Source organism: Anas acuta, chromosome 4 (assembly GCF_963932015.1).
Source record: "Anas acuta chromosome 4, bAnaAcu1.1, whole genome shotgun sequence".
Taxonomy (NCBI): domain Eukaryota; kingdom Metazoa; phylum Chordata; class Aves; order Anseriformes; family Anatidae; genus Anas; species Anas acuta.
This window is the reverse complement of record NC_088982.1, coordinates 70,770,833-70,792,240: the sequence shown is the minus strand read 5'-3', so window position 1 is coordinate 70,792,240 and position 21,408 is coordinate 70,770,833. Positions and strand designations below refer to the sequence as shown.

Below are 21,408 nucleotides of genomic sequence, written 5' to 3'. Positions count from 1 at the left end.
CAGGAGTCTTACTGAACTGAGGAAACAGAGCACAAAGCCATTTCTTACTCCATTAGTATTTCAGATCCTACCTAGATGAAGAAAGAAGAGTTACTGAGTGGGGTAGGGGATGGGGGTAGCTGGGAGGAGTTTTGAAACCTGGGAAATCATTTTACAAAGCAACTCCTTAGCAAATAGGTAAATGAATTTTACAAACAGGATCGCATCTATGTGCATATATTTAGTCTTCAAAGACCAGAGGGTTTATCTCAAGTGTAGACACCAAAATATCCGATGCCTTAACTCATGAGTTACGCACACTGGAAACCTAGACTACAGATTGCACTGAACAGTGTCATAGATCAAACCTGAAAAAACAGCCTCATGGAGAAACCTGTTGTGATTACATTAATTTGTTAATAGACAAAGATTGCAGCTCCTAAGCCTTGTATTATTGATCTGTAAATGAATAAAAAATTCTAATTTGTGTCTCACAGAAAGCAGATGAAGTAAACTATTGAAATAAATTCTTCTGCATACTTTGCTTTCTAATACTTTCTAAAAGCCTAATGCAAATTTCTTATAAAATATCCTACAAAACTAGTGTTTTAGAAAAGCAGAAGAGAATAGATAAGGGGAGAGACTACGCAGAGTAGCAAATTACTGATACAGTACTCAGTATTTGCCAAGCACTTACATTGATCAGTAAACACAGTCCTTGAGAGCTGACCTCAGAGAACAAACCAAACTGCTTTGAAATACCATACATAAGTGGGATCTCCAAGATCAGTGGCTGTCCAGCTATAAAAAAAACATCGAGACCACATTCCAATGAATTTTTATTTAGCAGATTTTTGCCAATGAAGGAAATTCACTCTTGCCTTTGCAAGATAGATTTTAACAATGTCAGTGCAACAAAGTGTCAGCCAAATATCTGCAATTCATTTTCCTTTCTTCCGGTAAAAAAAAAAAAAAAAAATTGTATTGCATTAACCATTAAGTTATATTGGGCAGTATGTTAAAAACAAAACCTGGTGTGCAATTAATTAATGACATAAATGTGAGCAACAGCTCTATGGAATAATTGTGGAACACAAAGATTCTCCTAAAGGGAAGCAACTTTCACTACCTTGGGTTTTTAATGATACGTTTTTAAAGAGGGTAAGACTTTGACAAACAATTCCTCTGCAGAAATACACTCAAGCATAAAATATTTTTTTCAGAGAGACATATAAAGAAAACAGACATTTCTCTGTTTTCATGTTCTTAATTCGTAAGGAGTTTGTTTAAAAAGAATTTTAAGGAAGTGTTATATTCTTCATCTGATCATAAATATCGTGATGTCAATTCTCAAATCAATGTGAGGTAAACTCATAATTTCTAATCATACTCAAATGATTTGAGATAATCAGTCATCAGAAATTATATTTGAAGTGTTTCATTTACGTTTTTGCTTCATAAAAATAGAAAACATGATACCTCAAAAAGAAAAAAGGAAAAAAAAAATGGAGCAGCATTTCCTCCTGGGGAAAAATGATCGTTACTACACTACCAAACAAAGAAGGGTGGCACAGTAAGAGCAGCTTCTTTCTCATGTCACTATTTTTTCTTCTAATTCAGACAGGCACTCTATTTCTAATGTGAACATTCTGTACTCTGTACATACATAAATAACTGAATTTGGCACTTTTAGTAAGATTTATATTCACGCAAATATTAAAATATGACTATTAATAAGAGCAGGCCCCTCAAAGTAAAAACACTAAGGATCAGATTCTGGGCTGACATAAATTATTAAGGTAAAGAAGACAACAAAGGCAACCTTTTAGATATTATATACATGTATTTCCTGAATTCTGTTTTGTGGTTTGTTTGGGTTTTCCCCCCTCCCCAAGAGAAACATTTGCAGCATACTATGAATTATTCTGTGGCTTATATTTCAAGGTAACGTATCTCTGTTCTCAGTAACCATGTCAGGGAGAGCGTGAATATTGGATGTTGTGCTTTCCAAATTTGTTCTTTACAAACTCAGTAGGTTTTCTAAAACTCTAGTGACTTCCTCATATGTCTGAAGATTTGAATGCAAATGGAGGGGCAAGTATCAAGTGAGTAAGTTTTATGTAGCCATTCTCATTAGGCCATCAGCTTGTCACTGATCACATATCAAGCATGAGACCAACAGACTTGATGAGAGTCACTGCACTTCAGCCAGGCCAGCAGGCATTGCCTTGCAATGGATTGATGGCCTCTCCTACAGCTACGAGCTGGACACAGCAAATGTGAAAGGCCTTTTCTTTTTCTTCATTGGCTTTTTTAAATTCATACACAGAGAACTTCAACTCTGTAAGTCAAACACTTATTCAAATCAATTCAACACTAGGAATCAATCAACTCCTAGCAAGCAACAAGGAAGTACATACAATAATTAACATGCTTCTCTGGGTGTCATGTTTATAGACAATCCATTAAAATGCACTTGTTTCAGAAAAATTGGCCCTGTGAGTAGGACCAACTAGACAATTAAAGGGCTATATGTCTTCCATTAATCGGAAAGAGCAAGCTTCACTTGTAAAATGCATTATGTTTATTTTGATTTAGCTTTATTAATTTGCCTACACTTTTTAAATTAACATTCTCCACCTCAAACTCTTTCCAGGTTCTGTAACTGCCCCCTCCATCTTCTGCTGTGCATGCACTCCAAGTTTTTAGTATACTAAAAGTGATATCAGGTGTCCCTTCACATCCACCTAATATAGCAAGTTGTATTTCAGCTAAGGAGCTCTTTTCTGACCTCCTCAAATTCCTTCATTTAAGAAAAAGCTCATCAGAAAGACAGCATTACTGACAATCCTACCAAATACAGTTTAATACATGCTATGTTCATACTGTGATTGCTTTGACACAAAATTCAGACTGTTCTTAGGAAAGAACAGTCTGAATTTTCTCCCAGCTAACTACCACCTTTGTAAGCAAATCCTATTACATGCACACTCTCAGTCTAGCTGGTAATTTCACAATGAGATCTCACAAATAAGGCATTTTTCTTTTTTAAATACTTCCTGCTCTACAAGTATTTGAACTCACGAAAGAACATGTAAGAGTTTGTGACTGTGGGTCAGTTATTCCTCACTTTGAATTTCACAGTTGGGTAAAAAAGCAAAATAAATAAAAAGATGGTTTAAAGAAAAAAAAAGATTCAAAAAGGATTCTGTTATAAAAAAATAATTTTTCTCCTCTTTGACAGTGAACTCATTACTCGGTGGAAAAAAAAATGACAGGACCAAAGACTTACATCCTCATAAATCAGCAGAATAATAAAGCAGTGACAAGGGTCATCACTCCCCCACACACATACACTCTCCCCTTTCCCTTAATGTGCTTCGGGTGAACCTAAAGGAATCTTCTCTAATCATAACCAGGCAAACTGATCTTGATATCCACCAAGCCTCTGCAGATAATAAGAACTTAAACTGAAGACAAGGCACTGTTCCACACATAGACAGCACCAGCAACACAAACTAACAACACAAAGACTCCAGTGTTGACTGAAGTTCCAAAAAGGAGAGAAAATTGTTGCTGCTGCTGCCTAGTAAGAACTATGAAACCACAGAAAGATGCTCTATTTCTTTCTTGGTCACAAACCTCATCACATACAATCTACCTCCTTTTTCCCAGACCTCACACTTAATCAACAGTAGCACATTACCTCTATTTTATTACTTCTATTACTTCTATTCAGCAGTCTCATTTCAATAGCCCCCTCCTCCCTGGATTTCAGCCACCACTTTGTTAGGGAAGAAAAGAAAGAAAACATTCGCTACGCTGACACACGTCATATTATTATTCCTCATTACTACTGATGCAAATATATAATTTTCCTTCACTCTGCCATTGTACTTTTACACTCAGACCTGCCACCCTCTTCTATTTGTTCACATTTCCAACCATAACAATCTTTACCTCTCTGTAAAGCTCAACACAAGCTTGGTTTGAACCCCTAACTCATGTCTCCTGTCAAATGAAGCCATTATTGCAAACACTGCAAATTATTTCACAATGTATTTTAATGGCACGCAAGCATCCAGTATTCCTCTATTCCTTTATCTACCTTAGAAATACTGCATTTTCTTTCAAGATTTTGCAGAAATTTTTTCAGTATCAAGACATGCAAATAGGCAGACAGACTTGGTTTGGGATCTTGAAGAAGTATCTTTATACACTATATGGAAGAAACAACAAAGTGATGAGAGGTTTTTGCTTCGGTATGTAATATTGTCTGTAGATAATATCAACATATTTCTGATCTAATCACAGATTTGGAAAATGACCTTAGAAAAAATACAAATAAAAGTAGCAATCTTTTATACAGTTAATTAGAACAGAACCAGTGTTTACAATACATTTTAAAATAAATGTTTTATGTTAAATTCCATCCAGAAAAAAAAAAGAGTTTGTAACAAGTACAGTATCCTTGGATATCAACAGCTACAGAGGACACCAAGATACTGCATTTTGGGGCATCTGCAAAATTATAAATACAGAACGAGGTGTTCACAAAAGCCTATGGATTCACATGTTTCAAGGTTGATGCACACAATTTTTGAAGCCAAATATTTTAGAAGCAATTGAGATAATAGCAGCAATTTAGAAAGCTAGAGGATATAAAGAATGTAAACATGAGTGCATTGTCATCAATCAAATACTATTAAAAACTGGAGCAGGTAAACCACTTAGTTCTAGTGGTTCAGTTCTATTTTGCTTCAGAATTATGACTAAGTAAATGAAATGCAAATCATGATGCCATAATCTGTTGTTTTGCCACAATAAATGATCCTACCAAAAATACTGAATGAAAAAAATTTACGTGACTACAGTAGAATGACAATCATCAGTAATTCTTTTCTGTAGTGAACAGGTGTGACAGCAAGGTGGTCTAATTAGTCTTACAGACAGGCTGAACTATTCAATCCAAGAACTTTCACATACATATAACACAAATTATGACTATTTAATCTGAGATAGAACAAAGAAATAGCATCATGTATGGTACTAAATTACCATTTGCCAGCTAATCAACCTTACTGTAGATAAAAAACAATGCGAGTTCTAACTGTAATATTCATTATTTTGTCTCAACTTCTATGAACATCAATAAAAGGTAATTTCCCAATCATAGGGGTAATCTGCTTGAAAAAACTTGAACTGCATTACTCAAATCCAGTTTAAAACCCTGTCAGGTTCAGTGACTATTTTCTTAGCATATCGGGCAGGATTTAGTAATAAAACACTGAGAATTTGATTCATGCAATAATAATTAGGTTTTACTAGCAGAAGAATCATTTTAGAAGAACATGAGAAGTTCTGTATAAAACTGTGAACCTACTCATGGTACAAGTGAGGGTTGTCATGGTTTTGTGAACAACACACAGACACAAAACAGAAGAAACCAACTTCACATTTGATTTTACGTTTATAAACCCTGCATCATCGATGGGAATACTCACTTGTTCTCACACAGTGGTAAAATAAAATAAAAAAATAGTATTTTGTATAAGTCTCTATGGCTAAAGAACACAAACCCTTTTGTTCCTCGTAGAAAGGAGTTCCTGTCCACTAAGTTCTTGTGGTCTGGCAGTATCTACAAGACCTTTCAGAGGCAACTCCACTGTGTGGTAGAAGAGGTATTCAATATTCACAACACCAATGAAAACAACAAATGCTGTGGTAAATCTCTTTGTTCTCTGTAGAACTACAGCCACTGGGCAGCAGACTGCTCTGCAATTCAGCAAAGAAAACAACCCCTACAGGGCAAGAAACACTGCCACAAAAGGGAAGACTGATATGTATCTTCCAAATTTTTCTAATTAAGATTATTTTCATCATAATGAAATCAGCTGCTACTGCTTTGGGAGATGTAGTCCATATATAACATTCATGCAGATTATATAAACATCGTATAGCCAAAATTTACTGCCCTAGATATGAAGAAAAGTTCAGGAAAGGGGTGGAAAAGGAAACTTTTATTCCCAGTTTGGTCGTCATCTGTTGATGACCTAAGTCCTCTTACCATGTGTTATAAACAGCTTGGATTTTAAAACAGATTCAAAACTGCTTACCTGTTTTACATAGCTTTGAAATACACTGATGAGAAGTGACATACATTCCTCTGAAACAGTTAAGTAGCTACACCAGAAAAAAAGGCACTGTTAAACACATGCACACCTAAAAACCCTTACCTTCTCCAGGACTGACTGCTGATGGGAGATTGCTCCAGTCTATAGTCCAGTTAGGGCACGGATGAGGAGAAAATTTTGCCTCAATACCACTTTCCTATGAGAAAGAGAACAAAAAAAAAATAAGGCTCTGATCCTTTATCTACTGAAGTTGGTAGCAAAATTCCCAACAAATTTAAAGACACCAGATCAAACTGTATCACTTTCAGCCTAGGTGGAACTTAATAGGCAGATGACTACATTATTTGGGATTCAAATTATGTATTTCTCTCATTTTCACAGGAAAGCCCTGTTCATTTTATTTAGAAGAGGCTGACAGCCTCTGTGCAAAGAAATATGGAGAGTTATGGAACATGATGGAGATTTTTCTTTAACAAAACTCATTATGGATCTCAGATGTTCAAAGCTCAAAGGAAATAGCAAAGAAAAAAAAAAAAGGCAGAAATGATAGAATACTTAAACCAAACATAAAAGCAACATCTTTTGTCATCTTTTTTTATACATACCTTTAAAAGAGGAAGATAATATCACAATTTAAACAAAAGCTTACTTTGATTCCTGAGAATTACTAACAGAGCTTTCCAGCACCCTATATTTGCTTGATTCCTGAACAATCAAATATTGTTAACTGAACACAAAAAGTAAAATCCCTTCCAAGTCAACGCATATCAGACAAAATTCATTAAACTGTTCAAGGCTGTCAAAGACAGCCTCTGCAACCATCTACTTTGAATGAAGCTGAATATTACCATGAAATTAACTAATTAAAAAGCCTTAAATTACCATTAACTTAGTCATAGTTGGCCTTGGACCACCTATAAAATGATTGTCTTCATGCTCCTCTTCTAATTCATCAGGAACTGAAGAGAAGTCTTGTAGCTGTTCCTCTGGAGCAGGCATCAACTCTGGAAGCTGGAGAAGCTGCATACTGCATTTGTCAGCAGCTTTCTTTATTCCAGGTACTTCTTGAACTCTTCGATACCAACTGGATATCAGAGGCAAGTTTCCCAGATTTTTTCCTTGTTTTTTGCTGTGAACCTAGAAAAATAAATGGAAAGGTAACTTACTATTGTACAACTTTTCCTATAAGCCACAAACAGGAGGCATGAAGTATGGAAGTGAGCTTAGTTCCATGCTAAAACTCAACATGGTTACTCATAGCGTGCTGCTAATGAAAAAGCTTAGCTAGTTAAGAACTCTGGCCTGTCACTGGAGATGCCAGTTGGCCGTTTAAATGTCTATAATTCTCATGTGCTTTGTAGAAGGAAAGTGCTTACGTGGCCAATTTTAATCACAATTTAAGTCAGTAACAGGAAAACAGCATTTATAATAATATTATTGATTATCTGATATTTCCTAACAAGGGAATGATTCATTTTTGTTGGTTATCACAAAATCCGGTAATTTGCAATGAATGCTGAACTTAAAGCAAAGTGGCCTTCAACAGAAATTGAAATCTTAAGTGTATCCTAAAGTGTAAAATAAGTCTGAATGTGATACACATATTACAAAAAAAAAAAGATACTCAAATCACAATTTTAAATGATGACCATCTAATCTTAAAAAGGATGCATTCAGTGAACTAAAGTAATTTCTGTTCACATTTCCAAATGTTTCAGAACATTGAAGATCATCCTCTTCAACTTTTTAAACTTCCCGTAATTCTCTTCCGTACCTGTGAAATATACAGCAAACCTAGAAATACTCTCCATGCACCTACTGCCAGGAGCTGGCTTTCCCAAGTTCATGTGCTAAGTCAACAACTTCCTACACTCCAGTATTTACACAGCAAACAAAAATTTATATTCCAAGACAGCAAAATGATGATATCCTATATATATAGAAATAGATCTTTAATAAAATGTACTTAATATCACTATTTAATTATTCTAAAATAATTTCATTTTGTAATCACCCTGGAGACATCTCAGAGCTGCCTCACAGCTGTGAATTTGCCATGACAGTTCTTTGTCGGTAGTGCTGAAGTATCAGTTTGTTCATTTCGAAGAGTGAAAAGGAAGAGGAAAGAAACTTTGAAAAGGTAACAGTAGCTTTGAAATGAAAGGGACAAAGAGATGAATGTTTGGGATTCCTCTGGTCCACACCTTCCCTTAGCTGTAATAAAAAATTCCACACACCTACCTGTATACATGACTAAACTAAGAAAAAACAATTGAGAAATGTTATTTGTTTAGACCTTTGCTGGATCAGAGAACCCACAACCCACACATGGATTGACTAAAACTGAAGTTACTGCTGGACATTAAGAGTATTTTAATCAACAGATCAAAACAACACTCCTTTAGTTCAAAAATAAGGAAAAAGTTACCTTGTGCAGTGAAATTCATTCTGTAAAACTTTAGGAGTATGAAATGACTGTATGGAAATGAAAGCTGAAATGTAGGTAAGCTTTTTTCAGGTTATCTCCGTCCTTGGAGGTACTCATAACCTGACTAAACGTGGTCCTGGGCAACTCTAGGTGGCCCTGCTCTGCACAGGGGGCTGGACAAGATGACCTTCAGAAGTCCCTTCTGACCTCAACTATCCTGTAATGTTGCACATACTTCAAAAAGAAAACTGCAAACCATGCTCACATGAAAAGTCTGAAAAGGCCAAGCAAAAATGGTATTCTTCCACACATCTCTCTGCACAGCGTGGAAATAGAAATTGGTAAAGAACACTTGACATGACACAAAATTTTAAGCAGCTTTCTTGCATGCTGTGTTTATAATGTTCTTAGGGTAATCATCAGTAATTAGTAATAGCTAAAGGAACAAAAGGAGGATGAACTGTAATTTTAATATCTAATGCAACATCGCAGTAGTAACAGAGGCAGAAATATATTAATTCAGTTAAGGAGGAAGTCTTTCGGAAAGCAATTCCAAGAGGCACTGTTACACTCGATAACAAGTGCTCTACATTGTATTTTAAAAAGTGAATGGTGGTTTCTCCCAGATGGAGAGCCGAGCTTTTGTTATTCTCCTATTAATTTTAAACAGTTACAACTAATAGGAAGCATAACAAGGCTAACCTCAGGAAGATAACAGAAATGGAATGAGGTAATGAAAAACAACTCTTCAGCTTCATTATCTTACTTTTGGTAATTCTAATTACAATCAGCAATGGGTTTCCTCACATTTATTGCATGATACTTTCAATACACCCATTGAAGACTTCATTATTTAAACTCTTACAGCAAAGTGGAAGTGCAACTATAACGATTTTTTAAAGACAATCCAGGAACAGAACAGTTCAGTGGAAGGGACCTTCAAAGATCATTGGTCCAGCTCCCTGACCATTTCGGGGCTAACCAAAAATCCAAAGCATATTAATGAGGGCATCGCCCAAATGCCTCTTGAGCACTGACAGCCTTGGGGAATCAACCACCTCACTGGGAAGCTGACTACCCAGAAAAGGCTGACTCCTGTCACCTCACCTACAAGGCCCCCTCTACTCCCAAACAGTAGACCCAGAAGGGCACCGCTCAGCACTGGCTCACTCAGTATTTGTGACATGAAAACATCTTCAATGAGCTTTAGAAATTTCCCAGGCTCGCTTGTTACAGCAAGTTTCATACAGCTCACAAGCTGCAGACTACCCAGGCTCAAGGATAACAGGAGAACAGCAACAAAAGCCTGGCGTTCTCAGCTGCTCGTGTATCTGCAGAAAGAGTTCAGCTGGATGCTGCAAACAAGCACCCAATCCAGGATTCTTCTCATACACTGCACCAATAAATCAAACATTACTATAAAAAAATTAAACTCTTCTTAGTTAGAAAAGGCCTTGCAAAAAACAAAAACATCTGAAATACTTTACAGCATTTAAAATAGGTAGAGGAGCATTTTGTCTTAATGGTTTTGGTTAGCACCATCCATACAGAAGCTGCTGTTAATCCTTAATTATGTGATTTGCAAAACACATACACAAAGCAGAGATGAATTAATAATCATTTCTGTTAAATAATTAAACATCTTAATCCACAGGCGGACACGTTGATCTACTTCTGGACTCCCACATTAGAACCATCATACAGAAATCCACTGAGGATAATGACCTTGGTGAAAGAAGTTACAGGGGACATTTAACACATAATAATGTTTGTTAGTGATTGTCTTGATTTTAGAGACTTTTTTTTCTTTTACTTCAGAGAGACCGACAGCATCTTCTCCAGGAATTCCATTTGTTTTTTAACACCGTAAGGCAAATTTGGCAAAACAACTTGTATCAAAATGCAAATACTAAATTCATTCAGAGCTCTTCTTGGCAACAGACACCGTGTTTTGCTATCAGTCTTGTACAGTACCTGCAGGAACAGTGGTCGTAGGCAACTTCATTGCATCCTTTTATTGTCATATGAAATACAGTTGTTATTTCCTTAATTCTTTTCTGTGTTTACATCCTCATAAACCCAAGTGCACAGATTGTGCTGAGCAAGACCCTTACGCAGTCTTCCAGCACTGTAAAATTGACTCCGAAGCTGAGCTCTAGTCACTTGCAGCACTAAGCTTCTTTCCAGAGGTGAGAAAAAGCTGGGGCAGAAGGAGGTAGGGGGAAGATAATCAAATCTCTCTGCTTTACTGGGCTATGCAACATGTTTTCCAAGGAATTTCTCCTTTCACTGCAGTAAACAAAGGACCTTCCACAAACTGCAGAGACCAGTTTAGCAGTGACAATACCATGAATGACAAATGTCAAAAGTACACAAATGACAAAAATTACTGAGGTTTGAGGTGCTGAGGCACATCTCAAAGAAGATGGACCCCTAGACACATTTCCCTTCTGAGCAGTGTCACAGTGATCAGACCTTACTTGGAGAAGAACACAGACCAAGCTTTATAAAAATAAAAATAAATAAATAAAGACCCCACAGAACTGCACAGAAGAATAAAAGGTTTGCTGATATGAAGGTATTATAATGTCCTACACACTCATTTTTATCTACAGATGCGCAAAGAAGCTGGCTTGTTTTATGGGAGGGCCTGATAAAAAAGGGATTCATTTGAGACAGACTAAAGCAGTGCTGTCTCCATAGGAATGTTTCGTCCCAAATGAAAGAGTAATTTCTAGGAACTAGAAGAAAACAACACCAGAGATTAAGAATGTCAGCATACTATGTAGAAAATTAGTAAATCAGAAATCATTGCATCCCGTATTTTAAAAGGAAATATGGGCAGACAAAAACCCTCTCAAGAGAGACTCAAGAAATTATACACCAATCACATAAAATGAGTTTTTGGAAGTCTACCCTGGCCAATACCTGAGTGTCTCCTCAGCTCCTATATATGTAAGGAAGTCAAGGATTTACAACTCCAAAAAGCCACCACGGTCTCTGAATCTCCTCCTATTCACTGCCTCCCTTACAATTCTTACAAAAATACATATACACTACTTCATGTTTGCAGAAACAGGTGTCTTACCAAGAACTGATGGATGCACGGCAGAAGCACTATATCTGCCAAGGTAAAATAAAGCCCCTCTGCAAAAATGTGGTCCAAAGGCGGAAGGTCAGAGGTTTTTGTTCTCCTGATGACAGGGGCCTCTCGGAGCGCATTTGATGTTTCCTGGACATGCAGCTTGGAGAAAGCTACACTCAGTTCCAGACTTGGAAGCGGATGATCGTCTACCTCTGCTGTTTTTCCTTCCTCTGTCACTTCTTTACTGAGTCCAGGCACCGCAGCCTTGGCACCTGCCTTCTGTTGTTGAAGTTTTTGCCTTCGTATTTTGTCATCGTTGTGCACTCGGACAGGTTCTCCAAGTTTTCTTTCAAGCTGTAAAATGTCAGCAGGGACAGCCTGACAGTGCTCGGGAGATGCCGTCAAAAATCCTTCAACAGCCAGAGGTATGCTGATCTCACAAAGTCTGGTCCACTGGCTAACCTGTCAGATAAATTTACGTAATTAATGTCTCTACAAGTGGAGAAAACAAAATCCAAGGTACATTTTTGCCCATTTGAAACAGAAAAACTCCAGCCAAATGTGGTAACTCCAGCTTTAAATAAATCCTTTGATCATCTTAGAAGCTAGGATACTCTGTGTTACTCTTGCAATAGCAAGTTAGGTAGCTGATTTTTATATATAAAACTGGATGAACAGTTATCCAGTATAGCAGATTTTTATTCCTTATTATTGGCATAGGATTAGGGTGGCTGTGTAACTCATGAGAAGGAAAGATCTGAGCAATTTATAGAGGTCATCTCTAGCTGCTGGTGATAGAACCAGAAGATGACACAAAACAGATTTTGAACACATCTATTTTACAGAAATTCTTTATTAGCACCCTTTTTTTTTTAGCATGCAACATCAAGAAACTTTAGTCTAACCAAACAATACCCCATTTTTTTCACATTATCGTTGTCCTGTTTTATGTCTTAGTATCTGTACTTAAAGGTTTTAGAACCATAAAATTTTTCTTATTCAGTTTACCCACTTAGCAGCAATCTGGAACATGGAACCCAAGTTTTCTAGCAGTCCCAGGAAGAGATCAGAACCAGAGGTTTCTGGAAGATGCCAAGGACAACTTCTAAATGCCAGTACCCAATGGGCTAACACAGGGATACACTCCTCCAGATCTGCTCCTCACCAACAGGGATGAACTGGGTTGGAGGCGCAGCGATCAGATGCAATCATGGACCTCAGTGACTGTGAAATAGTGGGGCTCAGCCCCCCGAGGGGAGTGAGCAAGGCAAGTCTAGAGAGATGAGCAGACCGCAAGGTGATAAATAGGCTGAAATGTCAGCTCAAGGAGTAGGGGCTAAGGGTTCACACTCTACCTGAAGGTCAGGAACATGTGGAGCTCTTTAGGGGCCTATGCTGAGGCTAGGAACCCACTACCAGGCTTCTACAGAGAAGACAGAAACAGGCTTTCTGTGCACTGCACCGCAGGAGAATGAGAGACAAATGTCACAGACTGAAGCAAAGAAGGTTCCAGATTGGCACAAGGAAAGTATTTTTCACCATCCTGAGCATTAGACCTGGTTGCTAGGAAAGGCTGTGCAGCCTCCATCCTTGGAGGTTTTTGAGACTCACTGAACAAAGCCCTGAGCAACCTGCTCTGAATCTGGCATTGATCCTGGTTTGAGGTGTAGGTCCCTTCCAGACTGGATAATTCACAAGTACTAGTTTATCATCTTCATTCATGGTAATTTTAGCCAGTCACATGGAATCAGCTGCACAATCTTACATCATAACGTGTTTTACACAAGTACCTACTGAACTCACAGACACAGTCAGTACAGTACATTAGTATTATAAGTTAAACTAAATAACCATCTTTAAAAAAGCACATAATATTTGTAGTCAGAATCTTTATTTTGCTTTTCCTATTTTTCCCCAAACAAGCATAGTTCAGTTAAATCCAATTTCCCTTTACTCTTCAAGGAAACACTAAACGTTGGCAAGATTCTTGAAGTCAAAAGATGATTATTCATAAGATGTAAAACAAGCATAGGAAGGCGATAAATACAGCAGTGACTACTGTCAATAAATTTGTATTTGTAGGGCTGTGACAAAGCTGGCATCCAGGGCAAAATTTTCAAAAGTGTTTTACTTTGTAAAGTTACAATTTACTTTGCAAAGTTACAATTTGATTCCTGCACTCTCCATAAACCCAGAACTGCCACTTACTTAATTCTCAAATTCCACATTCTTCAAACAGAATTAACGATGTGCAAAGTACACAGGATCAGGTCCTTATGACATGCTTCAAGAACTTGTAGTTGCTGCAAGAATAGCCACACCTATGACTCCACAGAACACCTCACATTGAGAAATCTGACCTGAGTAGATAAAGAACGTGGCATTCTGTGGAATTAGGTATTTTTTAAATTTACTTCAAACTGGAACAGCCATACTGCGTAACTCATTGAAACTACACTGACAAAAAGAAGGAATTCATAGAATATTCACAGACTAGAATATTCATATTCAAGCAAAGGTCTGCCCCCGTTTAAATCTTAAGGTTCTTTTTGTGCTGCTAAATAGCTACATCTTTAAAAAGAATCATTCTTCACCCTTATGCCAAAACACACACTTCTCCTGTGAGCAAAAATCTCATTTACATCAACACTAAAAGTCTACATCAGAGTATTCCGTTCTTTTTCAAAACCCCAATAATATAACAAAGAGAATGAGACGCACTCACCTCAGCACAGGCTTTTAAGCAGGTCTTCTTAAAGCCCAGGAGTTCCAAAACATACTTTTTAGATGGATCAGCCTCATATGTTTTCTGTATTATATGCCTTAAGACAACGGCAAGCCCAGCTCGACAGAACTTGCCATCTTTCGCGACAACAGCAGGTAAACAGCAGCTCTGCACAACCATAGGAAGCTGGCATCTGGAGATTAAATGGACCTCGAGATCGCCAAGGAGGTTTTTTGTCACAAACTGATTGTCCACATCTTCACCAGTCAGCACTAAGAAAATTTTGAATAATTTGCAGTCACAGTAGGACAGCAAAAACAGCGAAATAGATGTATGAAGAGGAAAGATGCTATCTTCGTACTCATGAGACAAACCCAAATATAAATGTTCTTCGGGGATGCTATCTTTCATCTTCCTCCTGAGCTATAGTTCCTGAAACAGAAATCAGAACACAGTCATAAAAGAATACACAATTGAGAACAAAAAAAGAGGGTTTGAAACAGTGGTCATTCCACTATCTGCTAAAACTGATTTTAACATAAGATACCATTAAAGACATCCTGCCTGAATAAATGGACTGCAGGACCTTCTTGAGAGCAAAAGGTTTCACATACAAGCTGTCACTTCACACACAAATCACTGACAGGGAAATGATTTCTGATACCAAGCAAAACATACAAAAAGAAAAAAAAAAATGATCTCCTTTTAAACTTTTTAAGTGTATAAATATTTTATAAGAAACCTTTTTTTTTTTTTGAACAGTCTCCCATAACATTAACCATCCATTATTGAAAAAACATATTCCTGAGCACCTGCCTAAACCAGTCAGTTTTATAAGACACAGACATCTTTCTGTAACTGTTAGAGCATGTGCACACACAGGCCATCTAGGCCATGGGAAATAACATTGCTTTCTATATCAAAAAATCAACCTAGCCTAGTGAGATATTAAGTGAAGGTCAAGAGGACATGCAGGAAGGAAAAAAATTCAGGAATGCTATCCAAGCACCTCAAATACGAGACTACTTTAAAAGTCAAATACAATAGTAACATAGCTGAAATTAATGCTATTAAAAACCTTGAATTCAGTTTTCTTGTACTTTGTTTAAAGTTACATTTTTCTTACTAAACCATCCCATACCAGTTTAACAGAAAGCAATGATGCAATCATTTTTCTGCACCACCACCTAACGAAATTCTCCATTGACTTATACACCACAAATCATATTGAAAAGCTTTAGGCACTAGGTGGCACTCTTAAAACAATCATATAGAATAAAGCTTCATTTTTATATTTTTAATAAGAGAAAGAAAGCTGAATGTTGCTAAGAAATGTCAGTATATTATATATATATATAATTATGAACATATAAATACATATATAAAAAGCACAAGTGACATCAGAACAGAATCAATCTTTCAAATAACTGTATAGATTTATAAGGTCTCTGTGTAGTTACATGAATATGATGTCATTATTTATGTAGCAAAAAGTTTTTTGTTTTAAATATTCAGAATATCAGATTTTTTCTTCCCGTAGATGTGCATCAAATATATTATTTCATATCAACTGTCACTGGGACAAACCAATTGTTCAAAGACAGGCAGTTGAAGAATAAAATCAAGTCCACCTGACTCTAAATGGAAATCATAATAATGACGGTTACACAGAAAGATTTTTCATCTGCTCCACCACATGACTTTGTCTCAAAACAACAGTGGCTCAACATACAAATCCTGTTGCTTGTCTTTAATTAACACACCTGCCACAAGAAGAATACAATAATACAATAATTAAATACCTACTTTCCTAAAGGCTAGTTTACTTGGTTAAACCTTGCCAGCATATAAATCGAGATGGATTCAATATTGTAACCAACTCTGTGGAGAAAATGGTATAGTGAAATAACTGTTGAGGAGATTAGAGAAGAGCTAGTCTTACTTGCTAAATCCATAGTTACAAGCATTTAAACTCATATCCCTGACTATAAAAACTTCTTTCATTATTAAATGGTACCCTTGATATGCATTTGGGTTATTTTTATTTTCTGTGGGAACTCACAAAGTACACAAACCCCTTTTTTTTCCTGGCCACTCTAGCCACTCAAACATACACATTCACCTTACAAATCACCTCTCCTATTTTATTATTTCTGGTTCACTTTACTGCACAGGATCCTTCTATAAACTCTTACTTTTTTTTTTTCTGTATAGAATTGCTGAATATTTGGGTAAATTCTGATGATGTTTCTAGTTCCAAAGCATTATTCTGTTATTGCCTTCTGTTCTTATAGAACTGGTATTTCAAATCCAGCACTAAGAACTTCTTAAGTAAACCTTGTAAACTGAGGCCCTTGCTCATTTACCTCCAGAGCAGCAGCTCTGAAGCGCAAAATGATAGAAAGGTTTGGGTTGGAAAGGACCTTAAAGACCCTCCCATTCCAACCCCCCTGCCATGGGCAGGGACACCTCCCATGAGACCACGTTGCCCAAAGCCCCATCCAGCCTGGCCTTGAGCACCTCCAGGGATGGGGCAACCACAGCTTCTCTGGGCAACCTGTGCCAGTGCCTCACCACCCTCACAGTGAAGAATTCCTTCCTAATATCTAATATAAATCTACCCTTTCACTTTTAAAGCATTATCCCTTCTACTATCCCTATGTGTCCTCGTAGAAAGTCTTCCCACATCTTTCTTTAAAAAGGATAATATTAGACTAAAAATAAATACCTGAAAGATGCAAAACTAGAGGTACTACTAAATCAGGCTACTGATTGAAATGACAAAGATGTCCTGCTTTGAAAACTGGTGGATGAATGGGTTAACACCGTCAGAGTGAATTCTCCTGCAATCCCTTGAACAAAATTACTTCTACCCAGCAGCAGTAACAGATAGCAGCTGTCAGTCTGTCCGAGAGACAGCGACTGATTGGAAATAATGACTTGTTGGGTATTGGGCTGCTCCGTATTCAACCCTGTAAATGCCACAGCTGACACCATCCTATTAATCCATCTGTCTCCTTGAAGTTTGAAATTTAACTTGAAATTTGACCCGTCAAATTCAACTATTTTTACCCTCAGGTACAGAACTATTCAGTGGAGAAGCCACACAAACCAGACAGGCCAACTCTGGTGAATCTTGCTGAAGCAGGATTAACAGCCACCATCCAGAGGTACCCATTCCGTTCTCTTGACATCCCTGGGACAATGTCAGAGAAGGGGAATATGCACGCAGCCATTTTACCTTAATCCACAGGATCTGAATTTAGTCATCTTCCCTAACCGTTTGAGGTAAAATTCTGGATTTTGTGCTGAAGCAAAGGTATGCTCAGGAAAGGTGTGTTTTTCTGAATACCTTGAAGAGGATATCTCTGGACCGGACAGCTTGAGGGTGGTTATTAACTTCTTCAAAACTCAACAGAAGCAACTTTTTTTTATGAACATCCCCAGTAATTTACTCCTCAGTGACAACACAGTGAACTATATCAGAGACTGAACTACTTTTCTGAACCTAAATGAACCTTTATGACGACAAAAAGAACACAGATCACAGAAACTATGATGCTCATGATCAACTTAGCAGCACTGTGCTCAAACTGTAGAACCAGAACAGTTTGCTGAATTGACGGAGAAGAAATCATTTTGTGGAGGGCGGAAATGAAGGGCCAAGACTTCCCTCTCAGACAAAACAGTACATTCACTGCTTTGAATTTTTACCTATAAAGCTTCCAGGTGGACAGGCAGTTGTTTTAATAAGTTTTCCAAAAGACAGATTCCCCTTTAACTAGGTTTTGTGCATGCGCTATAGCTGCATTTATCCAGAAAAGCAAAACACTTTAAATACCACTTATTCATAAAAAGCATATATTAGCTTTTTTTTTTTAAAAGTAGCCATAAAAAAAAAATCAGAGATTCTTATATCAAGTTTTTTTGTTTGTTCATTTGTTTTTAAGCTAATTCGACTGTTTCATTTAGTTTGACTCTTCTCATGTGGGAGAAGTAAGACAAAAGACAAAGATGAAAATGACAGTCAACATTATAGCTTCCCTTTTAAGGAATCACATCAACAAAAAATGACAGTAACAATACAGCAACAATTAATCATTCAAGTTGGTAATTCAGCTAAAGGCCCTGATGCTGCAAGTATTCACAGTACCTGCCCTAAGGAGTCTTACAATCACAGAATCACAGAATTTCTAGGTTGGAAGAGACCTCAAGATCATCGAGTCCAACCTCTAACCTAACACTAACAGTCCCCACTAAACCATATCCCTAAGCTCTACAGTCCTGTTTTTTTTTCAGATATAGCCCCAACTTCTCACATTTCACACTCCTACAACTTTTCATACCAAAGTCCCTTTTTCTTCTCAAACTGGAAGTATTAAAGCACGGACATTGGTTTCCCAGAACTACACTCCCTGTTCTGCTGCTGAGATGGTCAGTTTACATCCGAATTATTAGACCTATTCCGTGGAGTGGAACAGATTGTGTTTCTAATTATGGTCCACTTAGGACAATAATACTTTCCTTTTTCTGCAGCTAACCTTCAAGGTATGAAATGATGAGCTCTACACAGCAGGAAAACAAAAGAAGTATTGGACTTAGAGCTTCTATTTGCATCCACAAAACAAGATAGGGATGTGATGATTGAAACAGAGGTTGGTCTGACTCTAACTCTCCATGCCTGCACCTGAAAAAGGTCTGAGGAGAGTCACTACAGTGAGAAAAGCAAAAAGCACTGACTTTGGCAACTCTTCTCCTTTCTATTCCATTTCAGCACTAGGTTTCCTGAAATAGTTGGAAAGTTATCATCACTGATGTAATGAATATTTTGTTCTTACACTGTTATCACCAGTCAGGTCCTGTCTATTCACCAGCTTCATCATTGACATGAGCCACATACATTTCATTCGTACTATTAAACATGGAGAGTTACTCAAATTATTTTGTCAAACTACTGCATTTGTTTCAATCTTAGAAGATCAGCTGTCTCCACAAAGAAATGCTAAGTTTTTTCTTTTCTTCCCCTCTCCTGTGTAGTAGTGAGTATACCATGGGCATTTGTCACTTATTCTACTCTCTCTTGAACTGACAGCTGGCCTTATAATCATTTCGTCAGCCTGGTCTTTTTCAATCCACTTTCCTAGAGCTGTATCAAGAATAAAAGACAATAGATGTCCTCCCCTTCTGTCCCTTAAACTCTTGTTTAGCTTCCTGCTTTTTCTCCAACTGCACTACATCTCAAATTCTCCAAGTGTTGCCCTACAAAGGAAACACGCATTGAGAAAGACCGTAGTAAGCCAGAATTGGATACATCATGAAAACACTCTTACTGCAACAGGTACAGGTATGGTGGGGCAGAAAAAAAGGAACTACTTATAAGTTATTTTTTTGCAACTATATTGGTTAGAAGTTGTTTCTAAGTTAATTCTTAACACCTACAAGATCCCAGTGAGCAAGGGATTTCTTGTAGTCTTCCTTTAAGAACAATCAAAAGCTTATGGAGATTGTTTTGTGTTTTTTTTAAGCCAAAGGTTCAGCCTATTGCACATAAGATATTTCAGGTAGCCAAAAAATAACAGTTAATTTTGCTCATAGCTATGTGAACAGCCAAATGGCATTCTGAATAAATTAAGTCTCTATTAGATTCAGTTTCTTTGCAATCACAGAGCTCGCCATGCACAGGGTAAACACAGAAGAAATGCTAACCTTTTGGGAACTTCTTACTTCACCACGAAGAATAAAATGGCCTAATTGGTGAGGAAATCTTTTGTAAATCACCTTTTGCCATTTTCCGACTTCTCTACACAGTTCTCTTTCTACCTGCTTCAGAAAGCAGTGCTAAAAGTTCCCTTATTTTCCACAAAACGCTTAGCTGAAGATGGACAGCATAATTTCTGGACTGTCACACGCTCTCTGCAACTGCTGAATAACACATCTAGCTTGGTAACTTAGAAATATTTTTAATTCATCTTGAAAGTTAAAAGATTTAGCCTAATTTAGAAGTTTCTCTTGCTCTTAATTTTCTAGACATCAAAAAAATCACAAAAAAGATCACTCACTGACTACCTTAAACATTTATTCAGTAAATTTTCTTTTTCAGCCTCATATACAGAGTGACCACAGACAAGCCACCTGCACATTGAAGGGCCTATATATTCTATTATGGGGTTCAAATGGAAGATTTTCCCTGTCTCCATTAAATATTTTCTAGAATTACTAAGATGAAAGCAGTATTTTTAAAATATTAGAACAGAGATGCTTAGGCAATCATCAAGACTGTCAGCATTCACATTAGCCAGTACCAGGAACCACAATTCTGTCCTGGAAACAAGCTTTGCCACACAGGCAGCTGAACCGCAGGAAACATTCACAACCGCTATTGAGGATCTAACCATCAAAGCCTGCCCTAGTCCATTCTCACATTCAGTTCTGACACTGCAGATGCCTACCATAAGCACCTATAAATTCCAATGTATTTATATAGCTAGTTACTGTAAAAACTTCTAGGTCCCTTCATCACAACAGTAACTGAACGTCTCAGACTTTCTTCCCAATAGCCTTGTAAGGTGGAATTTTCACGTATTTCCATTGTACAAGCAAAAAACCTGGAGGATAACCAGCTTGTAGCTCAACATCATGCCGGAAATCTGTACTAAAGCAACCCTAAGAAAACATTTTTCTTAAAAGATTTTTGTTATGAAGTCCAGTCTTATGAATAAAATCAGGCTAAAGTTTATTCCAGATGAGTCTCCCACAAAACGTAAACCCAAATAAATCTGTCTGGATTTACCTGTGACTTTACCTTTGTTTCCTTAAATTGTTTCTTGTGAGAATATATGCAAGGCCTTCTGCACAGTCACTTCAGAGAACTGTAGACTCCTACACTGCCATATCCCACCTCCTCACATCTTTTATTTTAGAGAATTCCTCCTAACGTCTTGTCTCTAAGCACAGACATTTATAAAAGCCTTGTTTCCTATGTTATTTTGTTTCTGAGATGTTTATCTGCACTATTTTAGCTCTGTAGAGTATCTTCCTTGTCAGTTTAGGTACAACC

The 21,408-nt window shown here is 37.2% G+C and overlaps 1 protein-coding gene across 4 annotated transcripts in view; it reads right to left on the bottom strand.

Moving 5' to 3' along the window:
* The window catches only part of GSTCD (glutathione S-transferase C-terminal domain containing), a 69,616-nt gene that overhangs the window by 47,245 nt on the left and 963 nt on the right, over positions 1–21,408 (bottom strand). For 3 of the 4 annotated variants that reach the window (XM_068681896.1, XM_068681898.1, XM_068681899.1), the window contains 4 exons: positions 14,352–14,783; positions 11,630–12,088; positions 6,996–7,250; positions 6,216–6,309 (listed from right to left, as the gene is read on the bottom strand). In XM_068681896.1, the coding sequence (XP_068537997.1) occupies positions 6,216–6,309; positions 6,996–7,250; positions 11,630–12,088; positions 14,352–14,762 (1,219 nt within the window). In that variant the 5' untranslated portion in view covers positions 14,763–14,783. Of the gene's footprint in view, positions 1–6,215; positions 6,310–6,995; positions 7,251–11,629; positions 12,089–14,351; positions 14,784–21,153; positions 21,387–21,408 lie in introns of those variants that run through there. The other variant, XM_068681897.1, reaches the window with a different exon arrangement.